The 14,626-nt window shown below is 38.1% G+C and overlaps 1 protein-coding gene across 3 annotated transcripts in view; it reads left to right on the top strand.

Moving 5' to 3' along the window:
- fndc4a (fibronectin type III domain containing 4a) overlaps positions 1-14,626 on the top strand; it is a 56,235-nt gene that overhangs the window by 24,951 nt on the left and 16,658 nt on the right. For all 3 annotated transcript variants that reach the window (XM_056264484.1, XM_056264483.1, XM_056264485.1), the window contains exons 4-5: positions 6,206-6,295; positions 10,941-11,074. In XM_056264484.1, coding sequence (XP_056120459.1) covers positions 6,206-6,295; positions 10,941-11,074 — 224 coding nt within the window. The remainder of the gene's footprint in view (positions 1-6,205; positions 6,296-10,940; positions 11,075-14,626) is intronic.

Raw genomic sequence — 14,626 nt, 5'->3', positions numbered from 1 at the left:
AATTCTTTTAAACACATACAGTATAACATTTTTAAAAGTGCCATTTAAATGAGTAATTTTTTTGTGCTTAAAGGGATAGTTCACCCAAAAATGAAAATTCTGTTAATTACTCTCATGTCATTCCAAACCAGTAAGATTTTCATTCATCTTTGGAATACAATTGAAGAGCTTTCCAATCTGAGAGCTTTCTGTCCCTCCATTAACAGCCTACGCAACTACCACTTTCAAGCCCCAGAAAGGTAGTAAAGGCATCATCATAAAAGTAATCCATGTGACCCAAGTGGTTTAACCTGTTTTATGGTTTACTGATGGTTTGCGCACAGTATTTTTAAAATAATTAAAACTTTGTTGTCAAGGTTGATATTGTGAATTTATATAGGCTATAGTCAGACTCTTACATGTGTCATCATTATGTTATTAAAATTTTACCAAAACCAAGATCATATTGAGTTACGATGTTTTTGACCAGTGAATTTCTGAGAATTGCAGACATACGTTACTAAATTAAGACAGTCTTCTCCGCTCCTCAAATACATAAAACATTGGCTTTCATATAGTGTTTCTTGAGTTAAGAAAATCCTGTACTTATTCAGAGAACAAGTTCTTTATTTATCCTTGAATTGCAAACAAGCAGAGATAGTCCAAACTGCTTGTGGCACTTCATTCACGATAGAGATGGGGCGGAGTTATGAGGTTTGACTGACAGTTTGAGGATCCAATGGAGATACAAGGTTTAGTTACAAGCCTTTTTTAAATACTTATCATTGGTTAGATATGCAAAACCCATAGACCAACATATGGCATCATGACTTTGCGTAAACATACACGCCACTTTCAAGTCAAGTGGCGTGTTATCTATACGCATTTTGAGCTATCCACGTGTATGTCCACGCCGAAACGAACCGTCATCTTTTGCGTGTATGTCTACGCCGTTAAATGTCCGAGTGATTCCGCGTATATGTACACGCTGTTAAATGTCCGAGCGAAACGAAGCAAAATGTAGATCTACATCTGGGGAGCGATATTTTTTTTCCTAGGATGGTAGGGGCAGGGGCGTCGCACCCGTGGGGGATGTGGGTGTTTTAACACCCACACTTTTCCCGGTGAGAGGGTTCAACACCCGCTCTTTTTCTGCAGTTTTTCCGCAGTTTTGCACAAACGCCTCACTACAGTCGATCCTCCGTTTCTCTGGCCGGTCTGTGTGTGCGCTCGCTGCGGCTCGTCCTCCTCTCCCCCTCCCTCTCAAACATGACACCGGCTCTGAGTGTGACCGGCTGATGATTGGCTGTTCTGCCTTAAGTCCCGCCTCTCTTGGTGTGATTTTTCAGTCACTCGTGCTGAGGAGGCGGGAACTTATGGTTATGGTTATTTACATCTCCCTTTTCCAGGTACTTTGAATGAGTGTTTATGCTTGCGAGGTTTTTAAATAAGCTTGATATGTGTTTGGGATTGGGAAGATGTTATGTTTATGTTTTGTTGACATGTCGAGTGTTTTTGGTATTATATTTCGTTTTTTAGACTAAACAGCACAATACTTTATTTAAGTAGGCATTCTGTTTGTGCTGCGTGATTTAAAGAAAAGTGCGCACTTTGCTCACGCGATCATTCAGCATGGTGATCTGGTGTTTTCTCCAAAATAAAACTCAAGGGTTTATTTCTTGCAAGTGAAGAAATTAGGACAAAAGTATTGTAATTTTCCTATTCTATAGCATAATATAAAATTTACTTTGAAATATTCATTTTCATTTCTACAGTAGCATACATTTAGGCTATATGGATTTTCCATCATAGGAATAATTATATAAATCATTATTATATTATTATAATAAATGTTTGGCATTCTAAAACACCAGTGATAATGTAATGTAGACTGAGACTCTATATCATAACTAAAAATAAGTTTGAACCCTCTTTAGGTACAAGTCAATGCTTTTTCTTAGTTCAATGTGCACAGTTCGGGAGCATGCCCCCGAACCCCCCTAGAGGGGCCGAGGTCCACACAACATAGTTTTACAAAATCCAATGAGAAAGAACGATCATTTATGAACTTTACCCCAGCATAATGTTAATGCCAAATTTAAATGTCCTTGGACAAACTACATTTGTCCTGCCTAAGAAGGGGCCAACATTACATTGTGCCCTCTGAATTCTTAATCAGGGCCCTGATCACATCCATCCCCCGCACTTTTAAAAAGCTTGCTACGCCCCTGGGTAGGGGAACACTCATAAATGGTATTAACCCCAGTGACGGGTAGGTTTAGGGACGGGGTTGGGGTAGGTCATATATTTACATATACAGTAATGTAACGTTAAGTCAACGGCGTTGATAAACACGCTGAAAAGCGATTATGCGTGTTCATAGCACGCCAAAAATGGAAATACGAATTGGCGTGTCATACATACGCCATTTCATGAGATCAGTCTGGTTCAAACAATCCCTATTCACACGAATCCACAAACACGACAAAAAGTGCTGTATTACACTTTGTAAAGAAACATTAGTGTAAATGAACGGCCACAGCGCATACAATTTTTTCTGTTTTAGTTTTAAAAAATGTTGTGTAAACGGCCCCAAAATTTCTGGCGAATATACAACGCGTTTCTGAACATAAATTTGTTCTTTTCCTTGTGGATGGACCTGGATTATTCTAAAATAAATTATGTATTACTATAAGTAACTCGTATAATGATGTTTCTAAGGCCACTGGGAGTATGTGGTTTATGTATTTGTATCAGTTAAATGTTATTTATATATTAAATGCATTTATATAAATGTATTAGTACTATCAAATCGATTAATCGTCATCAATTGGATCTAAACATAAGTTTATATGTGTGTGTATATATATATATATATATATATATATATATATATATATATATATATATATAAATATACTGTATACACAGGCATATATTTACATTTTATGTCATATGCAATTAATAGCGATTATTTGATTTGACAGCACTAAAATGTATTTATTTACACTGCCATTCAAAAGTTTGGGGTCAGTAAGAATTGTTTTATGAAATTCAGCAAAATGCAATTTGATCAAAAGTGACAGTAAATACATTTATAATGTTAGAAAAAATATTTGTATTTCAAATACAGTTGTGGTCAGAATTAATGGCACCCCTGGTAAATATGATAAAAAATGGCTGTAAAAAATAAATCTGCATTGTTTGTCATTTTGATCTTTCATTCAAAAAATTCGCAAAAATCATTGAAGTAAAAGAATTTGAAATTGGGGGGTAAATCACATTATGAAATAAATGCTTTTCTTTTTATTTAATTATTATCTCCCTGTTATTAAATACTTTTTGCAACCTCCTTTTGCCAAGATAACAGCTCTGAGTCTTCTTCTATAATGCCTGATGAGATCCCCTGACAAGAGATCAGAGACCATTCCTTCATACAGAATCTCTCCAGATCCTTCAGATTCACAAGTTCATGTTGGTGCTTCTTCTCTTCAGTTCAGCCCACTCATTTTCTATAGGGTTCAGTTTAGGGGACTGGGATGGTCATGGCAGAAGCTTCCTTTTGTGCTCAGTTACCCATTTTTGTGTTGATTTTGATCTTTGTTTTGGACCGTTGTCCTGATGGAAGATCCAACCACGGCACATTATAAGATTTCTAGCAGAGGCAGGAGGTTTTGATTTTTTTTTTATCTGTTGGTATTTGCTAGAATCCATAATACCATGTATCTGAACAAGAATAGAAAAAATAGTAGAATAAATAGGCCCTCAACATATAAGATCCAGCAGTATATTTAACTGTAGGCATACTTGTATCACTGTTTGCACCAAACACATCTGGTTGCTGCCAAAAAGCCCTTTTTTTAGTTTCATCTGACCACAGAATCCTGGTCCCTTTTGAAGTTCCAGTCGTGTCTGACAACTGAATATGCTGGAGTTTATTTTTGGATGAGCGAGGAGGATTTTTCTTGAAACCCTCCCAAACAACATGTGGGGATGTAGGGGTTGCTTGATTTTTTTTTATTTGGGGGGGGGGGTTACTTGTCTGAGATTACTTGTCTGACCCCCAAGACAAGTAATCTCTGCAATTCTCCATCTGTGATCCTTGAAGAGTCTTTGGCCACTCAAACTCTCCTCCTCACCGTGCATTAAGACAATATAGACACACGTCCTCTTCCTGGCAGATTCCTAACATCTTTAGTTGATTGGAACTTCTTAATTATTGCCCTGATGGTCAAAATGAGGATTTTCAATTCTTTAGCTATTTTCTTATAGCCACTTTCTATTTTGTGATGCTCAACAATCTTTTGATGCACATCAGAACTACACTCACCGGCCACTTTATTAGGTACACCTGTCCAACTGCTCGTTAACACTTAATTTCTAAGCAGCCAATCACATGGCGGCAACTCAGTGCATTTAGGCATGTAGACATGGTCAAGACAATCTCCTGCAGTTCAAACCGAGCATCAGTATGGGGAAGAAAGTTGATTTGAGTGACTTTGAACGTGGCATGATTGTTGGTGCCAGAAGGGCTGGTCTGAGTATTTCAGAAACTGCTAATCTACTGGGATTTTCACGCACAACCATCTCTAGGGTTTACAGAGAATGGTCCGAAAAAGAAAAAACATCCAGTGAGCGGCAGTTCTGTGGGCGGAAATGCCTTGTTGATGCTAGAGGTCAGAGGAGAATGCCCAGACTGGTTCGAGCTGATAGAAGGGCAACAGTGACTGAAATAACCACTCGTTACAACCGAGGTATGCAGCAAAGCATTTGTAAAGCCACAACACGCACAACCTTGAGGCGGATGGGCTACAACAGCAGAAGACTCCACCGGGTACCACTCATCTCCACTACAAATAGGAAAAAGAGGCTACAATTTGCAAGAGCTCACCAAAATTGAACAGTTGAAGACTGGAAAAATGTTGCCTGGTCTGATGAGTCTCGATTTCTGTTGAGACATTCAGATGTTAGAGTCAGAATTTGGCGTAAACAGAATGAGAACATGGAACCATCATGCCTTGTTACCACTGTGCAGGCTGGTGGTGGTGGTGTAATGGTGTGGGGGATGTTTTCCTGGCACACTTTAGGCCCCTTAGTGCCAATTGGGCATCGTTTAAATGCCACGGCCTACCTGAGCATTGTTTCTGACCATGTACATCCCTTTATGGCCACCATGTACCCATCCTCTGATGGCTACTTCCACCATGTCACAAAGCTCTAATCATTTCAAATTGGTTTCTTGAACATGACAATGAGTTCACTGTACTAAAATGGCCTCCACAGTCACCAGATCTCAACCCAATAGAGCATCTTTGGGATGTGGTGGAACGGGAGATTCGCATCATGGATGTGCAGCCGACAAATCTGCGGCAATTGTGTGCATTTGGTCCATATTGACATGATGGCATCCATCATGTCAATATGGACCAAACTCCCTGAGGAATGCTTCCAGCACCTTGTTGAATCTATGCCACGAAGAATTGAGGCAGTTCTGAAAGCAAAAGGGGGTCCAACCCGTTACTAGCATGGGGTACCTAATAAAGTGGCCGGTGAGTGTATATACTCATTATGATGGATGATTAAGGGAACTTGCCCTTTGTGTTTCCTCATATTTAAACCTCCTGTGAAACAAGAAGTCATAGACAATTTCATGCTCCTGGTGTGCTAAAAAAAAAAAGAAGGTAAATATTAATGGGAATGTACTTCAGAGATATTTAACTCTTAAAAAATTCTAGGGGTGCCAATAATTGTGGCCAACGTATTTTGGAGAAAAACATTTAATAATGTGATTCCCCCCCCCCCCCCCCCCCCCCCGCCCCCCCCCCCCCCCCTTACTTCATACTTCAATGAAAGGTTAGATTTTAGCTAATTTTTGTAATGAAAGATCAAAAGGATAACCAATGCAGATTTTTTTTTCAGCCATTTTTGATCATATTTACCAGGGGTGCCATTAATTCTGACCACAAATGTAAATGCTGTTTTAAAAAAAAAAAAGTTCTATTCATCAATAAATCCTGAGAAAACTGTATCAAGCCTTCCATGAAAATACCCCAAACTTTTAAACCATAGTGCATAGAACTTTTTAAAATCAATTTCTGATTCATGACCACAAGAATAAAAACTGTCCACTTTTAATATCAGAGTTGTATCAGCGATGACTGTATCAGCTATAAATGAGCATTCAGTTCTCAGTACAATCACTCACCTCTGTCTTCTAATCTAACAGATGACCCAACAGTCCAAGGCCTGGATAAAGCCCGACAGCTGCAGACAGGGGAGATGATCATCATTGTGGTGGTGCTTCTAATGTGGGCAGGTGAGACACTGATGTCAGCTCAAAATAAATTTGCAGAGTCTGTTCAGGATTCTCTCATGACCGTTTATATCTACTGAGAAAAGCTATGCTTGCAAACATCACCTCATAAATGATTAAACTTCGAGAGAGAGATGAGTCTGAGAAAGAGAGAGCGGATCATACTTTTTTCTTTGATTTGCTAATGGTTATTAATTTTTCACCTGAATAATTTTAACATCACTTGAATTAAATTGTACTTGAAATTCCACTATGTATGCCAGCCCTAAAAAGCCTTACGAAACCATAATATGCATTAAACTGATCAAATATGAAATGTACTGCTTGAATTTAAGAAGGGCACAGGAAATAGAAGCACTTCTCTCCTTACGTAATGCACTGAGCCAGTCTGCCTCACTGTCACAAAATAATTCATGCGCTCAATTGCAACTGCCACTCCAGGAAACAAGGAATGTCTTCGCACCGCTGGGCTTTGACTACTGAAAGAAATTCTGACTGCCCCTCACAATCCAGAGGATGCTGAACGTGTGCAAGATGAAGATCAGGGGCAGCCCCTACCCTGATTTAAAAGACACTCGGTCAACCTGGATTTACACTTAAAAATGCAACAAACATTTTTTTTATTGAACCGATATAAAACAGAACCCAATTTTGCCACTCAGCTTTTGACGTCTTTAAAGGAGAACTCCGGCGCAAAATAAACCTTTGGTCTAATTACACATTGTTACCTAGTCAACCGTTATCTGAGATTTGTTTTCATGATTATCGAATGTAAATAGTTTTATCTCTAAAAACAGTTTAGCCTATAAAGCTAGTATAACGCTAGTATATTGGGCATAGTGTAATGACAAATAAAAATCGCTTGTTAATACCACTAACAAGGCTGAAAATAGACCCACACTAACACGGTAGCATAATGAGGGTCCCTACCTTCAAACTGAAGCATTGAGAACTTTGTCAGTGTCCAGACAGTTTAATAAGAAGATATTTTAAACATACAGTCAACTTCGCGTATACAGGCAGAAGCCATATTTGAAATACAGTCTTTACCAGTCGATCTACGAACGCCGATCCAAGCCTGCTGTTCGCGCTCACCTTATCACAACTTATAGCTCGTTCACATTCTCACCAGCGCACTTGGATCGGCGTTCGTAGATCGACTGGTAAAGACTGTATTTCAAAGATGGCTTGTGCCTGTATACGCGAAGTTGACTGTATGTTTAAAATATCTTCTTATTAAACTGTCTGGACACTGACAAAGTTCTCAATGCTTCGGTTTGAAGGTAGGGACCCTCATTATGCTACCGTGTTAGTGTGGGTTTATTTTCAGCCTTGTTAGTGGTATTAACAAGCGATTTTTATTTGTCATTACACTATGCCCAATATACTAGCGTTATACTAGCTTTATAGGCTAAACTGTTTTTAGAGATAAAAATATTTACATTCGATAATCATGAAAACAAATCTCAGATAACGGTTGACTAGGTAACAATGTGTAATTAGACCAAAGGTTCATTTTGCGCCGGAGTTCTCCTTTAATTAATGAACATGTCAACTCCATGTAAAGTTTTTTGTTGGTAAAGTCCACCAATGTTTAGATTTTAATCAATAAATATTCATGGCACCCTTTATCTGACCCTTATGATTAAATAGTCAGTTTTTTTGTTTTGAGATCAGACCGAAATGGTCAATGACGTTGTTAAAGGGCACCTATTATGTAAAATGCACTTTTACATGGCGTTTGAACATAAATGTGTGTTGGCAGTGTGTGTACACAACCACCCTATAATGATAAAAATCCACCCAGTGCTTTTTTTTTAATCCCCATAAATCATAAGCACTGTCTCAGAACAAGCCGTTTTCAGATTCGGGGCAATGTGACGTACTTTTGCACAGGCCCCTCCCACACCTGTTGACTGACACTGCAGTTTTAGCATAGACCCGCCCTGAGTGAGCTGTGGACTGTGTCCGCCAGTGTTTTGACACCATAGCAGCTGTAGACAAGAACATCTCCTAAGCAATTGAGGTGTTTTGTTGTTGGATGTAAGAATGAACATGAACGATGAACACCGCTACTGAGAGTTTCTGTTTAAAGATTATCATTCCGTGAGATACGATTGATCTGCCACTGAGCACGAGCTCATGAGGCTCCACCCTTTGGGCCGGCAGCAGGAGCTCATTTGCATGTAAAGGGATACACACGAAAACGGTGCGTTTTTCTGAGTATTTTGAGCTAAACCTTTACATATACACTCTGGGGACATCGGAGAAAAGGGGCATAGGTGCCCTTTAAAAAAGTTTCTGTCATCAAAGCCTCATAATTAAACTTTTCCTTATTTTGCTCAATAGTGTTGTTGTTCTGGCGTTCAGAACTAATAATGTATGTCCTCCTTTCTACGGTGGCCGAGAGAGCTCAACGCACTGCAACTGAAGCAAACACATGCAAATAGAAAAAAAACACATGCAAATAGAAAAAAACACATGCAAATTAAAAAACGCGTGCAAATAGAAAAAAACGCGTGCAAATAGAAAAAAACACATGCAAATAAAAAAAAAACGCGTGCAAATAGAAAATAACGCGTGCAAATAGAAAAAAACACATGCAAATAAAAAAAAAAACGCGTGCAAATAGAAAATAATGCGTGCAAATAGAAAAAAAACACATGCAAATAGAAAAAAACACATGCAAATTTAAAAAACGCGTGCAAATTTAAAAAACGCGTGCAAATAGAAAAAAAACGCGTGCAAATAGAAAAAAACACATGCAAATTTTAAAAAACGCGTGCAAATAGAAAAAAGGCGTGCAAATAGAAAAAAACACACATGCAAATTAAAAAAACATCTTCACCAGTTTCACAACACACGTGTGCTCCAAATACAGAAACGCGCTGCAAAAGTTCACAACACAACCAAATACAGAAATGCGCTGCAAATAACACAGACCACAACGAAAATCTTTGCAGGGGAACCAAATAAGTGACGAACCCGGCTGGGACGTGCTTATTGCTCGTGAGCTTCCCAATGCCCTACTCCCTTCGAAGGGCAGATGGCAGAGCCCTTAAAGTGGGACTTTGGAGTGAGCAGGGCTCTAGTGTGCCATTATGTAGCCGTGTGGAACGCACTTGATGAAGGGAGCAACGAAAGACAACGTAATTTCCTCATTATTTTCACCTGGGATGTTCCCATGACAACGCAGCACGGTGTCCATCAGCTGAAGAGCTGTTCTTACCACAGAAATATAATGCTGTTAACATAACGGTTGCAAATACATTTTTATTTTTACTTTACAAAAAAACTTTTAAAATATGCGTTATATATCTGTGTCTCAACTTTAAAACTTTGGACCCTACGTTACCTAACATTTCTTATAACTGTAACTAATGTATAGATAAATATATTTCCTTCACGTTTTTCTTCTTTATCTTTTTTATTTATTTATTTTAGTTTTCAGCTCATTGTTCTTTTCTCATTTGTATTCTGATGACATTGAACATATTGTTAATACATTTTGTACATTGTATACAAGTTGTATGTCATAAAAAATGTAATCTGTATGTTTTGCAAAAATAAATAAAGTAGAATTTTAAGCTTTAAGCACCAGCACGTCCCAGCCGGGTTCGTCACTTATTTGGTTCCCCTGGAAACATTTCCGTTGTGGTCTGTGTTATTTGCAGCGCGTTTCTGTATTTGTGTTGTGAAATTTTGCAGCGTGTTTCTGTATTTGGTTGTGTTGTGAGTATTTGGAGCACACATGTGTTGTGAAGCTGATGAAGATGTTTTCTTAATTTGCGGGTGTTTTTCTTCTATTTGCATGTGTTTTCTTCAGTTGCAGCGCGTTAGCTCTCTCGGCCACCGTGCCTTTCTCCTTATTTCCTCACTGTATCTGGGTGGACCAAGTTTCTGATCATCTAACAGGTGACATTGAAAAGCATTCAAAAGTTTGGAGTCAGTAAGGTTTTTTAATGTTTTTAAAAGAGGACTCTTATGTTCAACAATGCTGCATTTATTTTGATCACAAATTCGGTAACATCTGTAATATTGTGAAATAATATAAAATGTAATTTATTCCCTATGACAAATAAATCAATAATTTCAGCAGTCATTACTCCAGTCTTCAGTGTCACATTATAATACAGTATATTTGATTATGTAATAATTTATTATCAATGTTGAAAACAGTTGTGCTGCTTAATATTTTTGTTGAAGCTGTGATGCAACTTTTTATGATTCTTTGAATAAAAAGTTTAAAAGAGCAGCATTTATTTGAAATGTAAATCTTACATTAGATGTAAATGTAGTAATGTAAATGTTGCATTAATATAAATGTCTTTACTGTCACTTTAATGCAACCTTGCTGAATAAAAGTATTAATTTCTTTATGTATATTACTGACCCAAACTGACCCTATAAACAGTAATCTATGTTGATACGTTCAGCACTTTTTTTTCCACTGAGGAGAACGTTTTGAATATTAAAGTTACTGTATGTTTTCATAATCGAGCTGTTTAATCTCAAAAGGTCAAGGAAAAAAGTTGAATGGCACTATACTGTATTTTAATGATAATTTTTCATTGATGGCTTTAAAGATCCTATAAGATTCAATAGTATACATTAGTATGACGACTCTGTGTCTTTTCTGTTTCTGCAGCCGTAATTGCCTTGTTTTGCCGGCAGTATGACATAATAAAGGACAACGATTCCAGCAACAGCAAAGAGAAGGCAAAGCCATCTTCAGAGAGAAGCACACCAGAGCACCACAGCGGAGGTCTGCTGCGGAGCAAGGTGGGAATCTTTCTCAACTCAACGTCTTGTCTAAACCACACATCCCTTTTAAAGAAAGAGGAAAATCCTGTTTGTCACTTACTTACTGTATGTCATTCTAAACCCATATGGAACACAAAGAGTGAGAATCAACAAGTATATATTTTCCTGTACAATGAAATTGAAGAGAAACCAAGGGATGTCAAGCTTTAAAAAATAAGATCAAGAACCCTTATAAAAGCAGTCCATGTGACTTCTTATGAAGTCTTCTGTCTTTGTAGGACAAATACAAAGTTCTGTCATGAAACTCTAGATGGTGCTGGCTAATAGGTCCTTTTACTCACCTGTTCATAATCACATCATTATCTATAGGCAAAGCTGATTGGTTCCTGCCGTATCAGTAGCCAATGAGCTCGCTGCTCAACCTTCAAATACTTGGGTAGCATTTGCCTTAGCAGTGCAGTGGGCTTTCAGAAACCCTCCACTTCCCCAGCTCCACCTGTATAGATCTACTATGGGTAATTCATGAATGCTATATTGTACAGCAGCAGCATGTCTTACACGGCAGTGTGTCGTGTATGTATTGGCAGTAGCACTCGCTTTGCAGCAGCGTAGCAGATCTATTGCGCCATGACCAAAAATCAACAATGTCATATCTATTACCATGCCAAACACTCCGAGATTTGTCATGACAGAAAAAATATTTATCTTCATTGTGAAGGAAATCGTCCTTGCTTGAATAAATGTAATATTAGCCTTTAAACGAATGTGCTGTAACAGATTTTAAACCTGATTATAAATTACAGTGGTGTGAATAAGTTATTACCCCCATGCTAAAGTTGCCTAAAAAGAGGAATAAAAAATCATCTTTTGGAAATTGATCTTAATGCCTTAATTAGAAAAATGAGGAAAAATCCAACCTTTAAGGACACCAATTTTCTTTGTGTATGAATAATGTATCATAAATAATTAAATGTTCTTCCTTACAATACAGGGTGCATAAGTCAGGCCCCCCCTATGTTAAATTCCCATAGAGTCAGGCAGATTTTTATTTTTAAAGGCCAGTTATTTCATGGATCCAGGATAATATGCATCCTGATAAAGTTCCCTTGGCCTTTGGAATTAAAATAGACCCACATCATCACATTCCCTTCACCATACCTAGAGATTGGCATGGGGTACTTTCCATAAGATCATCTTTCAATGCAAATCAAACCAGCTATTAGGCTAACTGAAATAACACCATGCCAATCTCTAGGTATGGTGAAGGGAATGTGATGATGTGGGATATTTTAATTCCAAAGGCCAAGGGAACTTTATCAGGATGCATATTATCCTGGATCCATGAAATAACTGGCCTTTAAAAATAAAAATCTGCCTGACTCTATGGGAATTTAACATAGGGGGGGCCTGACTTATGCACCCTGTATTGTAAGGAAGAACATTTATTTATTTATGATACATTATTCATACACAAAGAAAATTGGTGTCCTTAAAGGTTGGATTTTTCCTCATTTTTCTAATTAAGGCATTAAGATCAATTTCCAAAAGATGATTTTTTATTCCTCTTTTTAGGCAACTTTAGCATGGGGGTAATAACTTATTCACACCACTGTAGATATCTTCTCCAGTTTAAAAGTTAATTGCAATGCAAAACAGCTATGCATTTGTGCTTTCCCCCACAATTCCCCCTGTTTTCAAAACACAGATTGAGTTGAAATTACATTTCCCGAAACATTTCATTAGTTCTTATTAATGAAAAGCGTAGCATAAGCATTTCAAGCCAAGAGGACAAGGAAAAACAACCTGATCACTTTAACACCTGCGGAAAGACTAAGACAGAAATCAGGAAAGCATTAGATTGCTATCCATCTCACTTTTCACAAAGATTGTCTGCCCAGGAACTGCGAAATTGAGAAAACCGCTGATTGATCAAACCTTTTTGTTATTTGTCGGATGAAACCTGCCAGCAATGAGGGATGAGACCGAACACTATGGCCTGCATAACCCTGACTCATGTGGAAGGCTTCAGGGTAGCTCTCTGTTGTACAAGTTTTGTGAGATCAACTAAGCCTATGGAGCTTTACTGTATATTTGCACAGTAACTGTAATGCTGAGTGGATTGCTAGAGAAAGTGTGTCAGTGTCCCAGAATCATCATTTTTGTTTATGAATAAAAAATAATAGTCAGGCTGGGTTTCGATACAGATTTTCAGATTCTCTTGAAATTATTTGATTCTGATTCATTTAGGGATATCTCAGTCATATTGTAAAATGGGTATCTTTTTGAACTAGTAGTTAAAAGAACCAGCTCATAAGAATAGGACTATACTTTTTGCACTATGTTTTTGATTCATCTGAGTCATTATTAGTTCATGAATCGGACTACACTTGTTGAGTTTAGCGTTTGTTAGTGTTTGCATGCAGCCTTCAAGGACGATCCAACTGAAGACCTTTTATTGTCATTTTGCAGTACAAAGTATTTTTATTGAATTCAAAACAGACTGTGATTAAATACAAACTCACAACTCAAAGTAAATACTACTGAATGTTCAACAGAATGAAAAGCAGTGCAGGAAACATTGATACAGAAAACGAAGAAATTTGACATATTATGAAAACAATCATTTTAAGGGCCCTTTTTTAATGATCTAAGCAGCAAGCGCACCGTCTAAAGCACACGGCGCAAGCGCACGAATCCACTTTTGCTAGTTTAACGATGGGGAAAATGGTCGGCGCATGGTCTTAAAGGGTTGTCTCTATTCTCTTAATGAGTAATGGGTGTGTTTTGGGCGTAACGTGCAATAAACCAACCAGAGTCTCATCTCCAATTCTCTCATCTCCCCAAGTCAGTTGCGCTCGCGCCATGGCGGATTTGCTATTTACATGGCGAAATTTGCAAGCGGAAAAACTGAACGCTTCTCTAGAAAGGAAACTGAAGCACGCGAGCAGACCATCTACGGGACAAAGTGTATGCTTTGAAATGCTTTGTATGCTTTAAAAAAAAAAAAAAAAAAAAAAAAAATCCTTTCCTCTAAATCCTCGCTTGCCTGGCTTATGCTACTCCGAGCTATGTCTGAACTTTGTATTTTGAGCACCTCTTGCGTTGTTTTTGCCTCTTCACGATGACTCGCTTGGTTTAGTCCTCAGTTGTAAGTCGCTTTGGATAAAAGCGTCTGCTAAATGACTAAATGTAATGTAAATGTAAATGTATGCGCGTTGTGGACCTGCCTATAGGCGCATATCACTAACATGCTCTGTAAATAACAAATAAATATTGCACCATTGACTTTAGAGCAGGTTTCAGTTGGTCAATGGGGCAGTTTATTTCAGTTGCCTCAAAATAGTAACGCGCCAACTATGCGCCTGAACACACCTCATTTTCAGACCCATGGGCGCACAAATGGGCGCAAATGCATTTGCTATTTAAACAACATGGAGTAGGACGTGAAAATGATAACTGCGTCGGGCTGAAACTAGCAAAGACACTTGCGTCGCGCCTGATGCTGCATTGTGCCATCTTTAGCGACCCGGATCTATATATCTAACACGGATGGATCTCTACCTGTCGCGA

The sequence above is a fragment of the Rhinichthys klamathensis genome, unplaced genomic scaffold, assembly GCF_029890125.1.
Source record: "Rhinichthys klamathensis goyatoka isolate OS25496 unplaced genomic scaffold, OSU_Roscu_1.1 h1tg000221l_1, whole genome shotgun sequence".
Taxonomy (NCBI): Eukaryota; Metazoa; Chordata; class Actinopteri; order Cypriniformes; family Leuciscidae; genus Rhinichthys; species Rhinichthys klamathensis.
Note: the sequence above shows the minus strand (reverse complement) of the source record. Positions and strands in the feature narration are given on the sequence as shown.